At 37.4% G+C, this 21,254-nt stretch overlaps 2 protein-coding genes across 6 annotated transcripts; one reads left to right on the forward strand and one right to left on the reverse strand.

Annotated features, from left to right (window-relative positions):
* Nucleotides 1-2,497: 2,497 nt before the first annotated feature.
* LOC113678302 (cyclic GMP-AMP phosphodiesterase SMPDL3A) lies at nucleotides 2,498-8,847 on the reverse strand. 2 transcript variants are annotated; one of them, XM_089187316.1, is made up of 7 exons: nucleotides 8,689-8,847; nucleotides 6,912-7,396; nucleotides 6,203-6,514; nucleotides 5,694-5,865; nucleotides 5,096-5,190; nucleotides 4,433-4,657; nucleotides 2,498-3,559 (listed from the first exon to the last, which is right to left on the reverse strand). In XM_089187316.1, exons 2-7 carry the CDS (start codon nucleotides 7,372-7,374, stop codon nucleotides 3,288-3,290), a joined length of 1,539 nt encoding a protein of 512 aa, XP_089043442.1. In that variant the 5' UTR covers nucleotides 7,375-7,396; nucleotides 8,689-8,847; the 3' UTR covers nucleotides 2,498-3,287. The 2 variants fall into 2 exon arrangements, with proteins under 2 accessions (XP_089043442.1, XP_089043441.1); XM_089187315.1 differs by having other exon boundaries at nucleotides 8,456-8,747.
* A 3,383-nt stretch (nucleotides 8,848-12,230) lies between these two features.
* LOC113678300 (FGGY carbohydrate kinase domain-containing protein) lies at nucleotides 12,231-19,674 on the forward strand. Of its 4 annotated transcripts, none has more exons than XM_027195182.2 (14): nucleotides 12,231-12,553; nucleotides 13,090-13,445; nucleotides 14,383-14,444; nucleotides 15,221-15,301; nucleotides 15,506-15,634; nucleotides 15,721-15,818; nucleotides 16,237-16,344; nucleotides 16,498-16,559; nucleotides 16,815-16,971; nucleotides 17,380-17,454; nucleotides 17,842-17,962; nucleotides 18,148-18,242; nucleotides 18,807-18,868; nucleotides 19,364-19,674. In XM_027195182.2, exons 1-14 carry the CDS (start codon nucleotides 12,371-12,373, stop codon nucleotides 19,440-19,442), a joined length of 1,668 nt encoding a protein of 555 aa, XP_027050983.2. In that variant the 5' UTR covers nucleotides 12,231-12,370; the 3' UTR covers nucleotides 19,443-19,674. The 4 variants fall into 4 exon arrangements, with proteins under 4 accessions (XP_027050983.2, XP_027050984.2, XP_027050985.2 ...); XM_027195183.2 differs by having other exon boundaries at nucleotides 15,515-15,634; XM_027195184.2 differs by having other exon boundaries at nucleotides 12,285-12,909.
* Nucleotides 19,675-21,254: the final 1,580 nt, after the last annotated feature.

The following is a 21,254-nucleotide window of genomic DNA, read 5'->3' on the forward strand; positions in this document are numbered from 1 at the left end:
AGGCGGTCATCACCATGATAATCAAAGCAGTCGAACCCCTGAAGTTTACATCGGACAGGGCAGGTGGCCTGTTATTGACTGCACCCGTGGCATGGTTGTACAGGACCTGAGTGGTCATTATACCGATCTGGCTGTTGACCTTCTGGGCGACGCGAAGTAGGTGGAACGTCGCAGCGACAAAGAAAACAAAGGGCAGGATTTGGAAGATAATAATTCGGGAGATTTCCACGAGCATGGTGTACTTTGGATTGTTGTTGTGAGTGAAGATGGCAGGAAAGAAGAAGAGCAAAAACGGGGAAATCCAAGCCGCAACGATCACGGACCAGGTAGTTTTCTCCGTGATTAAATAGATGTGCCGAAAAGGCGTTGCAATAGCAAGAAAGCGATCGAGTGCCATAGCAAAAAGATTTGTGTTGGAACAGTACAGGAAGGCGAAGCTGACTTTGAAAAAGAGACCTGCATGGCTGAGGTCAATAGTGTAGATGAATTTAGCGCAAAACTGGGGTGGAAAGAACGCTAGAGATGCGCAGAGATCGGCAACGGCCAGCGATACGATGAAATTATTACCAGGGGTATGGAGGCGAGGTTTCGTGATGACGAGATAAATTACGAGTCCATTGCCAATCGCTGATGTCAGAACAAGGAACCATCCAAACACCCAGAACCACATATTGAGTTTATCAACTGACAGAAAATGTAACAATAATGATAGTTGATTGCATTATGTAACAAATTTTATAATATGACACATGCAGGCCTTTTAACGCTTTTATTGGGAAATGGCAGGCGGAAATCCGTGTATGAGGGCCGTATGCGATAGCGTGAGCAGGGCTGGAAGAAGTGGTGCAGCCGCGCGAGATGCAAGCTAAAAGAAGAGAGGAAGACGGTCACATACTTATTGACCGAGTGTGGTGCTGCTAAACGGGAGATTACTTGACTTTTCTGTGCTCGGTCTGTACGTTATGACCTCGAGCTAAATTTTTTCCTGTCCGGCCCTTCCCATGATTAGAAAATATAGCGCCGCGAAACCTTTTTCACGCTATAAAATCAAGTCTCGTCTGTCTTTGACTGGAATCGCTATTCGATCTCTGCAGTGAAAACCAAGTCAAATATAAAACTTACCTCGACTTTTCGATCAGGAAAAAAGTACACTTGCAATGCTTGATAATGCCTTCTGGTTTCGGCAAATGACAGAAGTGTTTTCTTTTCTCGCTCTTATTTACGCGCTTGTTAAGAGTGTTCCTGATTTTTCGTGCGCACTTTACAGAATTCGGCTCCCTGTGATCTCCATTTCAGTATCGTTGGTTGAATCCTGTCTTCATTGTCAACCAATGGAGACTCGTCGAATTCAAGAGGCCACATTGATGACTGCCGATAATAACTCGTTTAATATGAAAAGTTTGTATCCGTGGCCAATATAAATCTGACGCTGTATTTTCTGAAAGTCGCCGAAAAGCACACAATATTGGCTGTCTGAATTGAAATAAATCCTGATTGCAGGGAAACTTTTGCGCCGGTTGGAATTTAATCCAACACAGAGTTTTAAATACCATTTGATAAACACCGCAGTTTAATTAAAAAAAGGACCCCACTGAATTTAATTTATGAAAAAGGTAGATAGGTGCTTTCCCCGAGCTTTTCCAAGCTTTTTTTTTTTTTTTTGGTGTAGCACATTTTACCTAAACTAGTTTTATTTTTAATTAATATGGAAAAAGAAAACCGGCAGATTAAAAAATCGGAAAAGCTATTAATGCAGCTTATCGTTGAACGAATAAAACGTTTAACCAATACAAGTAGTTAGTGCGAAATATTTTTTGGGGGGAATTTGATTCCAAGTCGGGAGAATTAGATTGTGTTTTCAAGTGGGCGGCGATTTTCATATAGAGATTTGTTTGAGATGTAATGTCACATATCAATCAAACTTTTCCATGTTATTCTGCAATTGCCTGATTTAAGTTGCAGTTGATAGCACTCGAGAACTTTTCTTTCAAACCTGTGCTTACTAGATTTGGCGTTACTTCAACCTTTCCTTCAATGGTGCCAGAATGTTTGAAAATATGTAACTGGACATTGAGGACCTCACTAAGAAGTCTAGTTTGCATTAATTTCTGTTTCTTTTGACAGTTCCCAAACAGTTTCTCCTCACTCCCGAGATCTGAAGATTAATTCTCACTTCTGCTTGGCTTACATCTTCAATATTAGTTTAGAGAATTTGGTGTTGAACTTAACCGTATACCTCAGTTGATATTATTTCTTTCTTTTCATTACTTTTCTGCTCGACAATATATCGATTTCGTAAAGAGAAATTGCTTTTTGGACATTCCTAAGTGAGCAGGGGTTGAAGGTGTTTGCGAAGTCAGTTTCCTGACCAGTACGACATTAGGAGTATGCACGCAATCATTTGCCTCGTACACCAAAGGAGTTTGAATAACGAGAGCAATAGTGATAAACAGATTGAAAAATGCAAAGAGAACGGAGATTAAAAAACACCTGCTTGTTTGCGGTAAGTTTAACTCATTTATTAAAAACATCCTTCACTGGACAATTTAAAAGGGAAAGTTTCATCTCACAATTCTACTTAGAAAGTTAGTATTTGAATATGTACATTTTATTTGCAAAGTTAGTTTAATTTCATTTCGTAACTGTATCATCTTTTTTTAATAATTCAAACACTGAGTCGTAAACTAGAGAAATCCGTCTTTCGAAGTTTCCAGGAATTTACGGCTAAAAAATTTCGTAATTTTGTTCAGGAAAAAAACAGTGTGTGCTCTCTTTGCGAATTGAGATCAGCTCCAGTCAAAAAAAGCACTACAGTCACTTCCTTCCATGGCGGTCTTTTTACTCCTATTAGTAAGAAACATTTCCAAAAATAGTACTAATAATCTTGAAGCCTTACCCTATCTCTCTCTCGAGTGAAAATATAAAAAGAAGCTGGGATTGATCAACATCAGAGAGCATCTAAAACAAGGACAAAATAATCATAAAGGCCAATCAGGGCAAGGGGGAATGCCACAAAGAGCACGTAGCGAGTAAAAAAAAAAAAAAGAAGCAAACTTCACAGAGCGCGCGAAAATGAGAGTGAGCCAATGAGAACTCGAAGTAAAATCAAGCCAATTTCCGGAGCGTGGGAAAACGCGATTGGGCTAGTTGCGATTAATTTTGCATCTGATTTGTTCAGAGGATGGCGCTAATTTTCTTTACCAATTTCAGAGGGAAGTAAAGAAAAGGCAATGAAATTATAAATTATCTTAAAAATGCCCTAACATTTTTAACATCATTAAATTTCCCTAGCCACCAGGAACATTATACTGTTCAATACATCTGTTGAAATCCTCTTTGTAAACAAGCCGCATTGCACAGAAAAGTTGAAATCTTGAATACGGCACCGGCTGGTAGTTTGTCTCGCGCGAGAACACGTATCCCTTCCAGAACTTGTTACTAGTTTGGTTTATAAGTTCTTCATTCAGTTCATAGATTCTGTTGGCGTCGAGAAACTTATTTTCTGATGGGTACTTCTGACTAAAAGTGTAGTCCAGTTGCCAAATCGGATTTGAGAATTCTGAAATAAAACCAGTTAAAAAGTTACATGTAACTGCACATCCTTCAAAAGCTACTCTACAAATCTGACAGTTGATGAAGTATATATATCACATCTTTGTAGAACTGTTGCATGCATTATAGCTTGGGAGACGAAAAAATTAAAGGGCGCGAAGTACACGTTTGGTTAGCACGCACAGTACTCTCGCATGCTTAAATTTATCCATTTTTCGCGTCTCGCGCAATGACACGTGCAGCTGGCGGGTGTCTTCCCACTCTTCTCTAAGGAAGAATAACAGTAAAAAAAAAGGAGGGTGAGAGTTACTATCTCAGTGTGAGACTGATTAGACGAGTCGATTAATTAGGGAAATTTATCAATTCTCTACAAAGCTTACAGCAGTAGTACTTCGTTGGTAAAATAGTTTGATAGGTTTATTTTTCTAATTTTCTTTAAAAATATCAGCTAAAGGAGGTGAATTTCTTTGATCTTTAGTAAGTTTTGACCTTAAGAACAGCACAACAAATCGGATGGTATGGTAGCCATAGTGTGTATTATTAAAACGTGGTACTCCAAAATCACCGTTCCAAAGCGAGAGTACAATTTTTACGATCCACAAGGGCAGAAATGCTTACTAGTTCTTGACCGTTCTTGACTTTCTACATAAGCACTGCAATACCTGTAGACGCTTGTTGTATAGCGTAGGCAGCTTGGTACTTCTTTAAAATCTCTGTATTTAAAAGAGTGAGATATTTTTCCTACATAGAAGTATATATTTTTGTTTCTATTCTTCGGTAATTTTGAGCGAATACAATACTACTGTGGCTCTTAAATGCAAACCCTCTACTTCCCCCCCCCCCCCCCCAAAAGGAAAAAGGCTGCATTGGTATTCCTCACCTGTAGCCATGACTAAGTCCATGTAGTACTGTGTGTAATCCAGCAGGACAAGTTGGTCTGTTTCTAGCGACACTACTCTAAATGCTGGGTTGTTATGGTAGACAGGAGATATGGCGGGTGCAAGAAGCACAAACGACTTCGGTGCTTCTTGCTGAGTGTCACCGATTTCTGTTATAGACAGCTGAAGACGGAAATCGTCTTTGTGTGTATGAGCAAAGAACTGGGCTGAAAAAAGAATAGGTAATCATGTTTATTGCCTCAGGAAGGCTAAAAATATCAAATCATAAGGGCATTAATTTCTATAACTGTGTAAAGGGAGGACAATGAGAGTAAATTGCCCCATCTAGGGACATCAAAAAAGCGCCATGACCCCGCCCTCTCGACCTGGAGGTCAGTGCGCTGACAATTCAACCACCGCGTTCGGCAGGGCAAATAATCATATCTCAATTCCATTGGATTAACCTTATGTTAGCTTAAAAGAGCTGCATCGAGAAGAGAAATTGCCTCGAAATAACAGTTTGCCAGGGTATACAAACAATAGAGGGATAAGAGAAAATCAAAAAGAGGGATAGCGATAGGGGTATGATCATTCGTTATCAAGTAAAACAAACAGAATGGGGCTGGTTTTGAGAAGAATTTAAAAACTTGAAATAAAACACTTACCAGTCACTAAATAACTGTACTTTTTGGCCACAAGGCTCACATATGTATTTGTGTAGTTACTGAACCAGTAGGATTTTCCGTCGTAAGTATCAATTCTAACAAAAATAGACACAAAAACATATTTGACAAGAATCTTATAGTTAAGACAACATAAATGTTACACAGGGAGGCATAACAGAGCTTGACGTTATGGAAGAAAACGCGTCGTAGCCTTTCACAGCGCGGCGCAACCTTTGAAAGCGAATTTCAATGATTATTGCATCGTGTCTGCCGGGAAAAACCAGAGGAACCCCCGCAGGGATTGCTAAAAGAAAAGCTGAGATTGGCGACTGTACTGAATACTTTTAGGATTTGATTACCTGTAAGTAGCAGATCTAGTGTTGGGTCTTCCCCTTTGCCTCTCACCTCTCTCCCGAGGGGGAGAGGGGGAGGGGAAGAAACCTAGCAATGAAGTTAAAAAAAAGGTTCCCACAAAGCAGAGGAAATACTTTTTTTTTTGGTATAATTTCCTTACCCCTTTAAATATTTGAATACCATAAAACAATACCTTACAGTCTCGAAAACACAAGTTAAAGCTCTAGTACAATACTCAACATACCCTGCAGGAATGTGAGATACCAGTATCACCTTTTTTCCTCTCATTGCTGCAATTTCTAACTGGGTTTCCAGCCATGTTAACTGCTGGACAGCCTTTTGAAGGATTTCTGGATTGTGATTCACTTCTACAGACCAGTAAAGGCTGTTTAAGACTAATAACACAATCTTGCCACCTTAAAAGAAGCAAATGAGGGCTAAAAATTATATCTCATTTAGCACCTACTCTGTATATAAGATTGTGAACAGCTAGTTCTACTAGGATTTTGATAACATATTTGAAATTGAAGGGAGGTCAAATTCCTAGGTGTCCACTTCTTTAAGTACTACCTTCAGAGGAAGGGTTGGGATACTTTGGACAATTTTTTTTTCAAATTTTTATGCCTTGTTCCAGGGTTCATTACTTTTACTTGGTTGGGGGGGGGGGGGAGAGAGAGGGGGATCATGAGGTTAGGGCTAAAGGTCAGAGGTGAGTGGTGAATAACACTTGACAAAACAAAGGTAAAAAATCACCTGCAATGCTGGCATTGTAGTATCCTCCCTTTAAAAAACTCTCTTCTAAAACAGTCCTTGTAGTTGGCTTTGTCATGTCATTGGGGCATGAGGAGCACAAAATCAAGGGAGCCCAAGAAGTCAAAAGCTCTTTATACCAGTCACTGGAGTTTGGTAAAACATAATGTCCTGGCAGATCATTATTCCCAACCACTGGGAAGATGGGAATATTTGGAAACCTTGAATGTGTTTTGTTACTAACTTCAGCAATGTTGTCCAAAACTTTACGTGGACCAGCATAAGATGTCCACATGCCATGACCTGACAAGTCACCTGAATAAACAAGATAAGGAGCCAGACTTGTTTGATTAATCCACTATTTTTAACTGATGACTTAGATAGCTAAGACTAAATATACTTCAAAGTTTCACTGCATTGCAGGGTGCACCATTATGCACACAGAGGGGAGAAATATAGAGGATTAAAGGGAGACTGGGAAATTGCCAAAAGAATTCTCTCATCCCAAAGAGAAAACTGTGAAAAAAAATTGGAACAAGTTTTCTCTAACATCATGATAATTTTTATATTTAATAGAGATATCCTTGCATAATCTCAGAGAAACAAAAAAGTAAAGAAAACATTTTTTGATTGGAATATTTGGAGGATAACAATGATAGTCTCATTCTCTTGGTGACATATATAAAATTAAGACAAGAAAATTGTTACCCACCTGTCAACAAAATGAAGCTAACATTCTCTATCTTGCTTACATTCTGCATGGCATCCAAGGAATTTTCCACAAGATCAATTGGTGAATCACAGCCAATCCTTCCATATTGTGCTGTGTAAGTTGATGTACTATTTGCACGTTGTGGTCGGCAAAAAGATCTTTGGGGAGTATTCTTGTCATAAAAAGGATCATAATGTATATCCGAAATGTGGACAAACTTAATAATGTTGTTATTGACAGCTTTTCCATTCTGCTTTTCTGTGCATTCTGTATTTTTATGACCACTCTCATAGGTTACAATTAATATCACGATGAGTATACTGCAGATAACAGTTAAAACTCCAATTAGGATTCTTGCTTTGATTGTCTTCTTCTGCCATCTTTTACGCTCATCCAAATCACGAGCCTCTATGCTGGTGAGACTGGAATTAGACAAATTGTTCCGAGTGTAACTCACTGCCATGACAACAGGCTACATGAAACTCCTGTAAAAATTTTAAGCATACCATTTAGATTTCTCTCAATGCCAAAAAAAAATAACATTGTAAACAATTTTGAAGACAGGATGTTGGAACAAAGTACAGAAAGAGGACCTTGATCTGATGAAATTTAACTGTCTCTTAGTCTCATTCGGAACCAGTCTCACAGATACTTGTCAAAATCATACCTTGAAACCTTTCCTACGGGGCAAGGGAGTACCTTCCGGAAAAATTTACAGTAATACAATTTGGTTGTTCAGGAGAAATCCCTCAATTTCATTGTAATTTTAATCTAATTTTAGTACTCAAAGTAAAAACTTTTTTATGTGGTGATGCGTGCGTTCAACGGCTGTGGAAAAAGCGACGCCTTCCGGAAACCCGATCCTCGCACACATGCAGTGGAATTCCGTCGTTCCTGACGCTACGTGCACGGAATAATGTTTATAATCAATAGAGGTAGCGACACACTGTTGAAAATAAGACCTTTCTGTTCGAAAAGGGTCTGAACTTAAACAAGGCATCACTACTCATTGCTAAGAACCTGTCGTAGGTGTAGGTGACTAGAGACATGATCATTCCTGAAGGCCCGTTTAAACGGTTTCAACATTTGACAAACATTCGTTCACCAAAAGTTGAACGGATGTTGGGTGAATGTTGAAACCGTTTAAACGGGCCATTCAACATTTTCGAGAACAAAGGAAAAGTTGAATCGATGTTGAATGAAAGTTTAAACCGATTCAAACTTGATTCAACACGCTTTCAACAAGCTTTCAACATTCTTTACGTTTCAACAATACTGGACGACCTGTTCAGAAGCACCGAACATTTGGTTCAACAGAGTGTTGAATGCAAGTTGAAGCAAATGTTGAAACCGTTTCGGGCCTTGGTAAAGTTTCCGCACAGCCCCATACTATTGTAAAACAAATCTGTTTTCCCAACGGAAATGTATTGTTTTTGTCATTGTTTCCTCTGTTCAAGAACTGAATGCATAATGTAGGATGGGGCTGTGCGGAAATTTTACCCAAGTTGTACATAAACAAACTACTAACCTGTACGAAAGCTTACCTTTCAACAGACAAATTAACCTTGCTTCGACGTTAACTAACAGGTTCTGGGCGCGTTTCCGCTAAAAAAATTGCAATAATGATTTTTCTATGATCTATGCAGCGTCATTGATATCATGAACGATAACCTTTTGACTTACGTGGCGGAATTAATCAGATTAGCTAACGTAACGCAGGAACACTATTATTGTGCCATTAGCGAGAGTATGCCTAAAATTATTGTGGTATTCTCACCAGTTAGAGGTACAGATAAACATTTCCATCATCCTCTACGATAATTCATTCGACTGACCAAAAATACGTCACTGAGATTTGTTATAAAAGTGTCGGTGAGTGATATCTGATAGGTATTTACCGCGTGACAAATATAGTTTTACTAGTCACGCTGTCAATATCACAGTCACTTGAAATAGCTTACAAATAAAGAGTGTTTACACAATGAAAAAGGAAGTAAAAAAACGATGTTGAAGAAAAAAAATGTTTTTAAATCTCAAATCAATTTCATCTCCATATGAAACGTGTTACATGTAATAGGAACTTTATTCGGAAAAACTATATAATTTTTAACTCGCACGCTAAAATCCTCAATATTTCAGCTTAACCTCATCAAATGTGTTTACCGATATTGTCGGCATTTTATCCTTTCATACGAACGATAGACCGTTATGTTATTATTAAGGATTGTCGGTAAAAAAAAACAAATATATTTTGAAAACGTACTTCAAGCATACGATTGTTTCTTTACATATTGTATGTCGATTTGCACAGAACAGTCATTATCATGACATGGCGACCTTAATTCAATTAACGCTCTGTGGGGTAAATTCAAGCAGTTTCGTGAATTAAATTTACTTCAGATGTCAAATTCGAAGCTTCCTTGCGGTTGGAGTCCTAAAAATGGTATTTCTACAATTTAGCCATCTGCAGTAAATACGATGTCATCATGTTGTCTATGTTAGCTCTCACGATTAGATTTTTGACGCTCTACTTAAAAAAAACGATTATAGAAAGTTTCTGCCTAGAACGTTCGTAAAATCATAGTCCTATTGCGTTCAATGAGATACCTTAACCCTGAAACCCTAAGTGTGACTGGCTTCTAATTTAATTAATTTCCCATTTCAATATATATATGTTATTTGCCGGCTGGGAGGTCCGTATGGTGAAAAACTGTGACCGAGGTCTTGAAAATACTGCCCGAGGCCGTAGGCCGAGGGTAGCATTTTCAAGACCGAGGTCACAGTTTTTCACCATACGGACCGACCCTTAGCCGGTAAATAACATATTTATTGTTTTTAAACTTGAAGAAATTCTTTCCGAAAGAACCCGAATGATTTATGGACGTAATTAAATACGGCAAGATCTTCCATAAACTGAACAATTTTTGAGTGGGTAAATGGTAGTTAAAATAGAGGTGATGCAAATTTAAGAGAGATGCCTCAGCGAAACATTTTCATTTCCGTAACGATAAAGGTGATTTAAAAGGCTTCCAAACAAACTTTGAAACATTATTTTTACAAGATCTGTCACAATCTGACACCTGTCAATTAGAGAGCGCGCAAGAAAAAAAAAAAAAGGGTAGGAACATTTGAAAACAAACAGAACTAGTTTGGCAAGGACTGTCACGACAATGTTTTCTTCAAAATCAGTTAATGATCTAACGGAAAGTATTATTCACTCTCATCGACCATTCATTCATGTACGAAGATTTACCTCTGTTCATTAAGTAAACGGCGAGGAAAGTAATCGTGAGTAAATTCAATTTTTTTATTTTGAAGTTGTGAGAGTTTGCTCGTTTGTTTGCTGTAATGGCGTGTTTAACTCTGATCTTTCCTTCACAAAAACTAAATTCGAACGGCATACTCCAACGAGACACAAGGGGATGTAATGCGGCCTTTTCTCAATTCCATCAATTTCTGTTGTGCAATTTAAGGTACAAATGTCCAAATTGAACGGAATTGGAAAGACTCACCAGGAGCGTATATTTGTTGTAGAACTTAAATTAAAACTTCGCTCGCTCTTTCACTATGAACAAATTGCTCGAGAAAATTCAGATATTAAATGAATGAAAGTTCCATCGTTCAGTTTAACTGTAACCAAATACCTCACGTTTCAACTTTCTGGGTACTTTTTGTGAACGATTAAAATCAATTGCAGACGGTTTTTAGGCCGCTTGTCAACCAACGTAATGACACTATTGTTTATACAAATTCATTCTGAAACCATTGTTTTTCTGTCAACCAAAGTGATTTGATAGAGAGAAAAGAGAGGATTCATAAGTTATTTATCGGCTTGAGGTAGTGACCGACGTGTTTGCTTAAAAATACTGCCCAGCTGGAAAACGAGGTATATTTATGAAAAATGACAACGAAAGTTGGGATGTCTCGGCGACTCACGAAAGCGTTACCGTGGCCCGTGGGCAGAGATAGGAAAATACTGACCAGGTAAAGAACCAATCAGATTGCAAGATTCGTTACCGTGCCCTCTAGAAAAACAATAACACCCTTTAATCAGACGTAAAGGTCACAAGAATAAAGGCAATTATCCCCAATTTTGAAGCTCTTGATTGCCAAAAAAATTCTCCACGTCAGTATCAAAGGGACATGAGAAGAGGAAGGTGTAGAGAATATGAATGCTTATGTTAGGATGGAAAGGGTAGAGCAATATTTTATACCAATTACCATCCACACCGTCAAGGTCAACATAAATGGCGCCAGTGGTGGAGTACTCTGATTACGGGAAGTTGAATTAACTCAGCCGATATAGGAACGTCTTATCACATTTGTGCTGTTGGTCAAGAGAAAAAGTCAGTGAAAATATCGAGGCACAACTCTATTGTCTTAATCGTAAAAGGGAAAAACTCTTGGCCCTCACGCAACAATCTCTCTCTTTCTGCTCTTTTAGTATTTACCCAATCTACTAAATTATGTGTAAATACGACTAGTACTTTACAGGAAGAACTAAAAACGTCCTTCTGCTAGATTTGTCTCTTTTTTGTCTATGTTGTAAGATAAAAAGTGATAACTAAGTTTTTTGTGTTTTCCAAACTTACTAGTAAGCACTTGGGAGCACTTTAAAAAACTGTAACAGTAATTAAAATTGACAAATCTTCCGGTTGAAAGACATGGAAATATCATAACGGTACAGATCATTGATGAACTTATGATCTTTATTAAGATTGTTTACCTCTTAATAAAAGAAGCCACACTTTTCCCGTCAAAGATGAAAACAGCAATGCTGGCCAGATAACCCTATTCCAGCAGAGCATACAATTTATCCTTTCTTGCCCTATCTGAACACACCCTGAAACAGATCCCGTTTGGCCAACACAAACCACAGCAACAGCAAAACATGAACAAAATGAGTGGGAAAAGGTAGATCATCACGTGCCCCAGTCCTAAGAACGCGCGTGTCAATAGTAAAGAGCTCGTACGAGTCACACGCGAGAGTCCACGCTTAGTTGAGGAATCCTTTTTGGGAGAAAGCGAGAGTAAGTCTCTATATAATCTACCACTTTCTCAAAAACTGTTCGTTCAGCTAATGACTAGTTTGATATCAATTTTTAGCTGGCTGTCTTGAGATTATTAGAATATTTCGCTCCCAGACCCTGACTTGAGCTCGTTGCTAAAGTGACTAAATCACAGAGAGGGCTGAAAAAAGAAGAGAGAATTTCAAGAGTTTCAATATAAAACGAAATTGTGATAGGATTTACAGCTGAAGTTTGTCTTCCCTCCCCGCTGGGAATTTCTCTGAACTAGCCAAAGTCAGGCTGGGGGGACGGGTGAGGGAGAAAATGTCAGACGGAAAGGTTGTCTTTTTACCAGACCCTACTCGTCCAATATGGCGATTTTTCGATGATGGCTGAAAAGCTGTCAGGGTGTACTGTACCCCCTATCATAAGCTTTATACTTAACAAAAAATGATGGAATCCTATTATATAGGTGTGGACGTTGGAACAGCTAGCGTCCGTGCTGCTCTGATTACCCACGATGGAAGAATCGTTTCATCTGTGACGAAGCCATTGCAAATCTGGCAGCCTCTAACTGATTACTACGAGCAGTCATCAGAGGATGTGTGGAGAAATGTATGCTTAGTTGTTAAGGTATTTTCCAAATTTTTGTTTTGCGTTTGTGATCCTTTGGAAGTTTGTTCACAAACACACCGCGATAATCCCTGCTGGAGGGGAGGGGAGAGGTATCTTTTTATCATCGCAGGATAAGGCTAGTGGAGGACAGTGGAGGCTAGTAAAGGACAGGATGTACCCTCCTGCAGCCCTGTCCTATGTAGTCTATCTAACACTCTATCTATTTATCTATCGAACTAATCAACCCACTAAGGGGTATTTGAATCAGGATCAAATTTCTCGTAGGCTTTGCTTTTGTGATCATTTACTCACAGGCAGGTAGACAGACGGAAAGACAGGTAGACAGACAGGAGGACAGGCAGATAGACGGACAGGTAATCATTTTATGATTGTCGTGATTCTAATCAAACATTTACCTGACTTTTGCGATTGGAGGCAACATGGCAAAGTGATTGAAAAGTTAGCTCTAACTGGTGGAGAATAGTCAGAGGCAAATTGAATGGGTTATACTGAAGTTTACTATTTGTGTACCATCATTGTAAACCTTTTTGCAGGAGGTTGGTGCCAGTCTTACTGACATGAGAATGGTGAAAGGGATAGGTTTTGATGCAACATGTTCCCTGGTGACTTTAGATTCTTCAGGAGATCCTGTCACTTGCAGTCCTTCCAAAGAACCTCACAGAAATATTATAATGTGGCTGGATCACCGTGCCATGGAACAGGCTAAAAGAATCAATGATACAAAACATAAAGTGTTAAAGTATGTTGGTGGAGCTACCTCACCAGAAATGGAGATTCCAAAAATGCTGTGGCTAAAGGAAAATTTACCAACAGCCTGTTGGGATAAATGTGCTCTCTTTTTAGAATTACCTGAGTTTCTCACTTACAGGGCAACTGGTGATGAAACAAGGTAAGTGATACATAGATCCTTATTTGTAATGGTTAACATAAAGTTAGACAAAAATGGTCAAGAAAGCTGGAAAACAATGGCACTTTTCATGTGTTAGAGATATTAGTTAAAATCTCTTACAATTTTTCTTGGTCTCGGGTTGAAAGAAAAGTGTCAGTAATCATTCATACTTGAATATCAGAGTAAATAATAAATATATATATATATATATATTTTAATTATATATAAATTATATTGTTATATTAAACTATATGGTTTTATTATAAATTATACATTATATTATAAATTATATATATCATATATTATATATATATTTATGTGTGTGTATATACCCGTTTTTGAAAATGTTTCAAATATGTAGTTTCTACCTTTTATTTTCTCATCAAAAAGAGACATTTTTTGATAAGAGAACAAAAGATATCTATATTTAATACATATTTTAAATGTTGCAATGTTTTTGAGAAGGGGTTTTATATACATATGTATGTATATATGTAGACCATTGTTATGGTTCCATTAGATGTTTGTGCTATACACAATATATTTTTCTGTTAACCCTTTAACTCCCAAGATCTGATTGTAAATTCTCCCCTTTAGCTGCAACACATTCCCTTGTAAATTTGTAGTGTTAGATCAAGATGGCAACTTTTACCTGATATATTTGAGTATTCTCATTACCTGTTTGCCGGACAGTGTATAGATATTGTAGGGGGAAGTTACATGTTATCACTTCTGGGAGTTAAACAGTTAACAGGTATGACACTGCAGTTTTTTTGTTTAAAAAAATCAGAAAGTTATAAGTAATGGATTATCTAACAAATAATTACTTGACAGTCAGTGTTTGGGCAACTCACCAAAGTAATTATGATGACTGTGTACTTTGCAAGCTGGTAATGAAAAATCACTCTTTTCAAAAACAACAAACATATTTTGTTAGGTCCATGTGCTCTCTTGTGTGTAAATTTAATTACATGGGACATGGATCTCAAATACTGGAAGGTTAGTTACATTTTTGTCATTCAGAAATTTTATTTCAATCATTAAATTTAAAATTCAAATTAATGAAGAGAATTGATCCACTTAGACTTGACTCACAACCTCAAAGAAAAGTGGAGTGACCTTCAACATTCTGGATCAATGTCAGTATCCAAGCAACTGCCCATCTACCCCTCCCCTAAGCCAAAATTTATCCTTACTTGTTATCAGTTGAATGTTGGGTTGGGAGGGGTAGGTGTACAGATGCTCAGATACTGACTTATGACAGACTGGCTGACTCATGGAGTGAATTCTTTCAGATGCCCATTACAGAACTGATAATATATAGATTTAGCCAGGCCTAAAAGTGGAGCTCACATTTTTTTCCCTGCATGTCTCAAGGGCACAATACCTTGCCCTGGCCAGGACTAGAACCCAGGTCGTCCAACTCAGAGCCTAGTGCACTGACCACTGGACTACTGGACAAAGCTGTGGTGTTGGTTTGCCTGCAGTACAATTGACCACGCACGTTAAAAGTAGCACCTTGTGCGGTCGTACAGTGGTATGGTTGTACATTCAAATTTTTTCGGCTTGATGGGTTACTACTATTTTGTATAATTATGGGGCTACAGAACCCTACAGAATGTTAAAGAATTACTCCTTTAGGGAAAAAAGTTTGTGCTCAGGATGCTTAAAAAAGTTGATTTGTGGCCAGACTCTAATAGGTGACATTATACTAATGCTGATGGCAACATTATTGATGAAAAATATGTCTCAATCAACTTAATTTTTCATCGCAGGTTCAACAAGTGGATGGATTGACTCATTTTTGGAAGCAGTTGGACTCGAAGATCTTGTAAACACTAAATATTCCAAACTGGGTAGAGCTACAGCATTGATATGTTTTTTTTATTTTTAGTTTTTGTCTTTGAATTAATTTTATGACAACTATTTCTTTTGTTTTGTCCTGCATTGGAATTTAACAATAAAATATTTGAAAAGTTATGACAACTATTAAATTTGCTTTCTCTCTAGTATCCTGTGAGTCTGACCAGTTATTTATTTTTTTTCCTACTTTTTTTGAGGGGTAAAAGTTGGTAGCCCCGGGGAACCTGTTGGTAAAGGTTTGACGAAAAATGCTGCAGCAGAACTAGGATTATGGGAAGGAATGCCTGTGGGTACTTCACTCATTGATGCACATGCTGGGGGCTTGGGTAAGAGTTTGCTTTTGATGATAAGTGTCATTGTTTCTCTTGTAATGTACTTACTACCAATTTGAATTTCAATATTTCTTCTCAAGGTGTCATTGGAGCTGATCTAGGTTCACTTCTTACGGATGATAAACCATTGACTTCACGTCTGGCTGTCATTTGTGGAACATCATCATGTCACATGGCTGTAAGTTGATAAATTGTCATCTTGCACAATCAGTTAGTTGAGCTGTCATTTGGTCTCTCATTCACAAGTCAGCCAGTCTGTCATAAGTCAGTTTATGTGGTGGTGGGTCAGTCAGTCAGTCAATCATTCGGTCAGTCTAAGTTAGTTTATTCTTCCTTGTATCAATCAGTTGGTAAGTCAGACAGTTGTCAGTCAGTCAGCCAGTAATTAGTCATTCTCATGTCAGTCAGCTAGTCCATTAGTTTTTTTAAATAAATACTTATTTCATCAGTCAGTGAGCCAGTCACTTGGTAGTCAGCCAGTCTGTCTGCAGCTACTGTAGTCAGCAGTCAGTATACTTAGTCATCGAATACCAGTTTAATTTAAGTTTGAATTGTATTTTATCAATTTTTATTGACTTAATACTTTTGTGTTGTAGATTAATGAAAAGCCAGTGTTTGTGCCAGGGGTCTGGGGCCCATACTTCTCTGCTATGGTACCAGGCCTGTGGTTGAATGAAGGAGGCCAAAGTGTGACTGGGAAACTGGTTAGAGCTGCAGTATATCATTTTATACCCATTCTGTAAATATTTTATGAAAACAACTCAGAGACACAACTAAGGGTAAACTTGTTTGTATTGTGTTTGCAAGGCTGGCTGAAATTAGTCTAGCTGTACTGATATGAGTCTTAATTGTGGTAGATTGATCATCTTATCGAGACACATGTGGCTTACACAGAGCTGAAAGAAATAGCTGAAAAGAGGTTTGTTTTATGTTTTATTTTTTACTTGGAGTTATCCAGTCTTATAACTTATAACTCCTGCATTGCTACACAAAGTGTAAATATAACTATAGAAGCATGTAAGCCTGTTATTATTTCTGCATTTTGGAACAATCTTTGCTCTGAGCTGGTCACTTTAAAGATTGAGACAGCATTTCTTCCTAGTAATTATGAAAAAAAATTCACCTGGAAATTCAATAACCTTCCATTCATATTCTTTTCTTTTCACTCTCTCAGCAATTGTTCCCTGTATGAGGAACTTAACAGACATGTGACCACCTTGGCAGAGAAGCGTCAGCTTGATAACTTGGCATTATTGTCACGCAACTTTCACCTGCTTCCAGATTTCCATGGAAACCGGTCACCCATAGGAGATCCCAAAATGACAGGAATGGTACAGATAAAGACTTTCTTATATTGCCTGAGTTTTAGCCATTCCTGGTCCCTCTTGCTTATCATCTGCTTTTGCGTGAATATTGTGTCATTAGGTTGAACCTGTCGTCAAAATCAAATATAGTTTTGTTTCCCTCTGGTCATCATTTTTAAAACTTTTACTCTTAACACCTTGGTAGTTCTTAGAATGTTTGAGTTATTAGTCAGAATTCAATAATACTTTATTACCCTAAAAAATTTGTTCTGATTCCTCTCTTGCTTCTTTCCTTTCTGACTCTGGACCTGAATGTTTGTAAATGTTACTTACTATCCTTTCATCTGGTGTCATTATTTTTAAATACATTTTGATAGTTTTAGATACAGCCCTGTCATGTCAGTATTTACTAAGTACATCTGTTCTTTCAAGTAGATTTGTGGTTTAACTCTCACTACTGATCTAGACAACCTGGCTGTTTTGTATCTTGCTGCACTTCAGGCCCTTGCAGTAAGTATGAACAACATTAGCACAATTTCCAATGAACTGTACTACGGAGAATGATTCAGTATTGTTTGTCATAGTAGTTGTCATTGTCATTTTCTTTTCCTTTAATAGACCCGTTCTCCATTGTGGTAGTATTTAATTTCAAACAGACACTGAAACAGTTAAGGCAACAAAAACTTCAACAACAGTAAACATTTAGTTCCTCTGGAAGTTATCTTCCCTGGGAGGTTTTCAACAACATGTTGTCCTACTGACCTTTTGGAAAGAAAGAGTTATTGATAGAAAAATTCACCCTTTTTTCTTTCTCTATTTCTGCAGAAATTGTATGTTACTTGTTTATCTCAATGCAATGTAGTAAACTGCTGCTTTCCTGTTGTTTGTTCCCACCAGCATGGAACTCGCCATATTGTAGAATGCTTGAACAAAGCAGGACATTCTATTGACACTCTGTTCCTCTGTGGTGGCCTCAGTAAGAATGAATTGTTCATCCAAACACATGCTGATGTGACAGGTATGTTCATTCTTGTATATTTTGTGATCTACTTCACTTCAATAGAGTCAAGAGGTAATGCTTCTGGTTGTGATCTGAGCTAGTAGGTGATATTAAGGAAAAATTAATTCTTATCTTTTTGCATCTATTTAGTCATTAATAGAGTTATAACTAAAAATTGAGTCATTTTGTTATTTGACTTGTAGGTTTTCCATGTATTTTACCACGTGAGAGTGAATCAGTGCTTGTTGGCGCAGCAATTCTTGGAGCATGCGCATCAGGGGATTTTTCTTCAATCCAGGTGGGTGCCTGAGCATTCCTCACTATTCACCTGACGGTGGTATGTCATATTTTGGACAATGATGTTTGAAAGAGAACAAAGCTCTCTTGCCCAACCAAAATCAAATCTAATTGTTTTCTAACCAGTGTTGTAGGTGGAACAATTTTGGTTTGAGCTTTGTGCCAGAACGACATCGAGTTACATTGATGAATAATTCATTTACACTATACTGACATGAAATAACATTTCAAAATACTTTATGACACACTTAGACTGTCTACAGTTCATAAAACAAACTACTCTCTTTACAGAAGATATATGCAGTAACTGAAAACAAATGTAGCTAAGTCCCTCAAATTTTCTCACTCTTCAGGGAGTTTTCTGTTTTACTATGAATTCTTCTTGGGTTCTTGTAGGGTTTCCTTCGCTCTGATTCCTGTTTTGATTTCTTTTGTTTTGGTTTCACATCAGTCAATCAAAAGGAAAATCAAGTGGGACGGATTTAATACCTTGAAACCCAGAGAGGGTTTGGTACATATCCCATTCATCAGGTCATCTTATTTATTATTTTGCTTTTGTCTAAAGGAAGCTATGAAAAGCATGAATGCTGCAGGAAGAGTTGTAAAGCCACAAGAAAATTTGAAAGGGTAAGGAAAAAGTTACTCTACTCTCTGTGGGAATATTTTGGTGACGCTTGAGTATGACAAAGTTAGAGGAGCGAGAAAAATGAAAACAACTGAGCTGCTTATCAGGTTAAGAGATCCTCACCATTCTTTGCCAACTATGAATGAACAAAATAGGAAAGGAACACATGCATGGAATAGATTGACTTATGGATAACTATGTGATACAAGATCAAGTCTAAATGGGGAGATGTTGAATTGAATTATTTTGAAATGTAGGGAGAGAAACAAATTAGTTTGAAAAACAGGGAAATTCACCTGGAAAAGAACGATGGTTTGAGTCACAACAAAATGATCTCAATCTTCTGTCCTACTTGAGGGCTTGACAACCAAACACTCAGCTTAGACATGATATATGGTTGAGGAAATGGGCTCTGCCATGAAACATTCCAAACAATAAAGAAACAGAGAAATGCTTCACGCTCCTAAAACTTGTGTTCCTTGTTTGTCTCATTTCAGGTTTTACAACAAAAAGCACCAAGTTTTTTTACAGATGTTGAAGATCCAAATGGACTTTAGAGAACTAATGCAGGATTAAAGTTTTCATTGTGCACCTGTGCAAGACTTGTTAACTGTAAAGAAATGCCCTGAAGACTGATTTCCTGCATGAACACCTTCAATAGGCCACTCAGAATATTGAAATGGCAGAATAGTGTCAATAAGTTCGAAAACAAGGGTTAGGTCCTGGACTCAAAATGCTCATCAACAAAATCTTGCTCTTACAGTATTCTTATGATTATATCTGATTAAAAAGGTATGTTAAAAAGAAAGAACTTGACTGGTTCTCAGTTGTAAGCAGGTTTCAAAGCAACATCTCTTTTATGGACCGGAAAAAATTCCCTCTGGGTATTGGAAAAGTTGAAATGGGTCAGTAAGCTTTTGTTTCAATAATCTCTCGGCAATAAAGAGGATTTGCTTAAGAATTACTAGTTTGTTAGAGAGAGATGGTCATTGGCTGTGTTTAATGCAAATTCCAAGCCACACCTTTTCCTTGGGCCGAGAAAATCCCCTCTGAATATTAAACAATAGAAATTTGTTAATGAGCAAAATACCTCACTTAAGGTTGTTGTCTTGACAGTTTGCAGAAAGCTCATTAACAACATTCCTTTGTTTCAATTTCGTGTGTATATATATCGGCAATAAAGGTTTGCGAAAGAATTATTAGTTTTCTAGAGAAATGGCACATGGCTGTGTTTTTTGTGAGTTTCGAAGCCGCACCTTTTTCTTGGGCCCAAGAAAATCCCCTCTGAATATAGAATTTTGTTTATGAGCTAAAAACCTCGCTCTAGCTTGTTGTTCTAACAGTTTGCAGAAAACTCATTAACAACATTCTTTTGTTTCAATATTCATGCGCGTATATCTCGGCAATAAAGAGAATTTGCAGAACAATTATAAAATTGTTTGAAAGAGGATGATTAGCTGGGTATTCTGTATGAGTTTCGAAGCCACACCTCTTTTTTGAGCAGAGAAAATCCCCTCTGAATATTGAAACAATCGAATTTTGTTAATGAGCTAAACATCTCGGTTTAGCTCGTGGTCCTACCTGTTTGCCAAAAGCTCATTATCAAAATTCTTTTGTTTCAATATTCTTGCGCATATATCTCGACAATAAAAAAGATTTGCGAAAGAATTATTAGTTTTTTGGAGAGATGGCATTTGGCTGTGTATTTTGTGTGAGTTTCCAAGCCACACCTCTTTCTTGGGCCGAGAAACCCCCTCTGAATATTAAAACAATAGAATTTGGTAAATGAGCAAAAGACCCCATTTGAGTTTGTAATCCTGACAGTTTCTAGAAAGCTCATTAACAAAAATCTTTTGTTTCAGTATTCATGATTAAATATCTTGGCAATAAAGAAGGTTTGCAAAAGAATTATTATTTTTTAAGAGAGATGGCATTAGGTTGTGTGTTTTGTGTGAGTTTCCAAGCCACACCTTTTTCGTTGGCGGAGAAAATCCCCTCTGAATATAGAAACAATCGAGTTTTTTGAATGAGCTTAAAACCTCTCTTTAACTTGTTTTCCTGACAGTTTGCAGAAAGCTCATTAACAACATTCTTTTGTTTCAATATTCATGCGTATGTATCTCGGCAATAAAGGGAGTTTGCAGAACAGTTATAAAATTGTTTGAAAGGCTGAGGAACAATTATTAAATATATTAATTATTTAATAATTAATTATTAATTTAATTATTAAATATATATTTTAAGCTATTAAATATATATACTGAATATTGAAACAATAGAATTGTGTTAATGAGCTAAAGACCCTGTTTTAGTTTGTAATCCTGACAGTTTGCAGAAAGCTTATTAACAAAATTCTTCTGTTTCAATATTCATGATTAAATATCTCGG

This window comes from Pocillopora damicornis, chromosome 11, assembly GCF_964200805.1.
Source record: "Pocillopora damicornis chromosome 11, jaPocDami1.2, whole genome shotgun sequence".
Lineage (NCBI taxonomy): Eukaryota > Metazoa > Cnidaria > Anthozoa > Scleractinia > Pocilloporidae > Pocillopora > Pocillopora damicornis.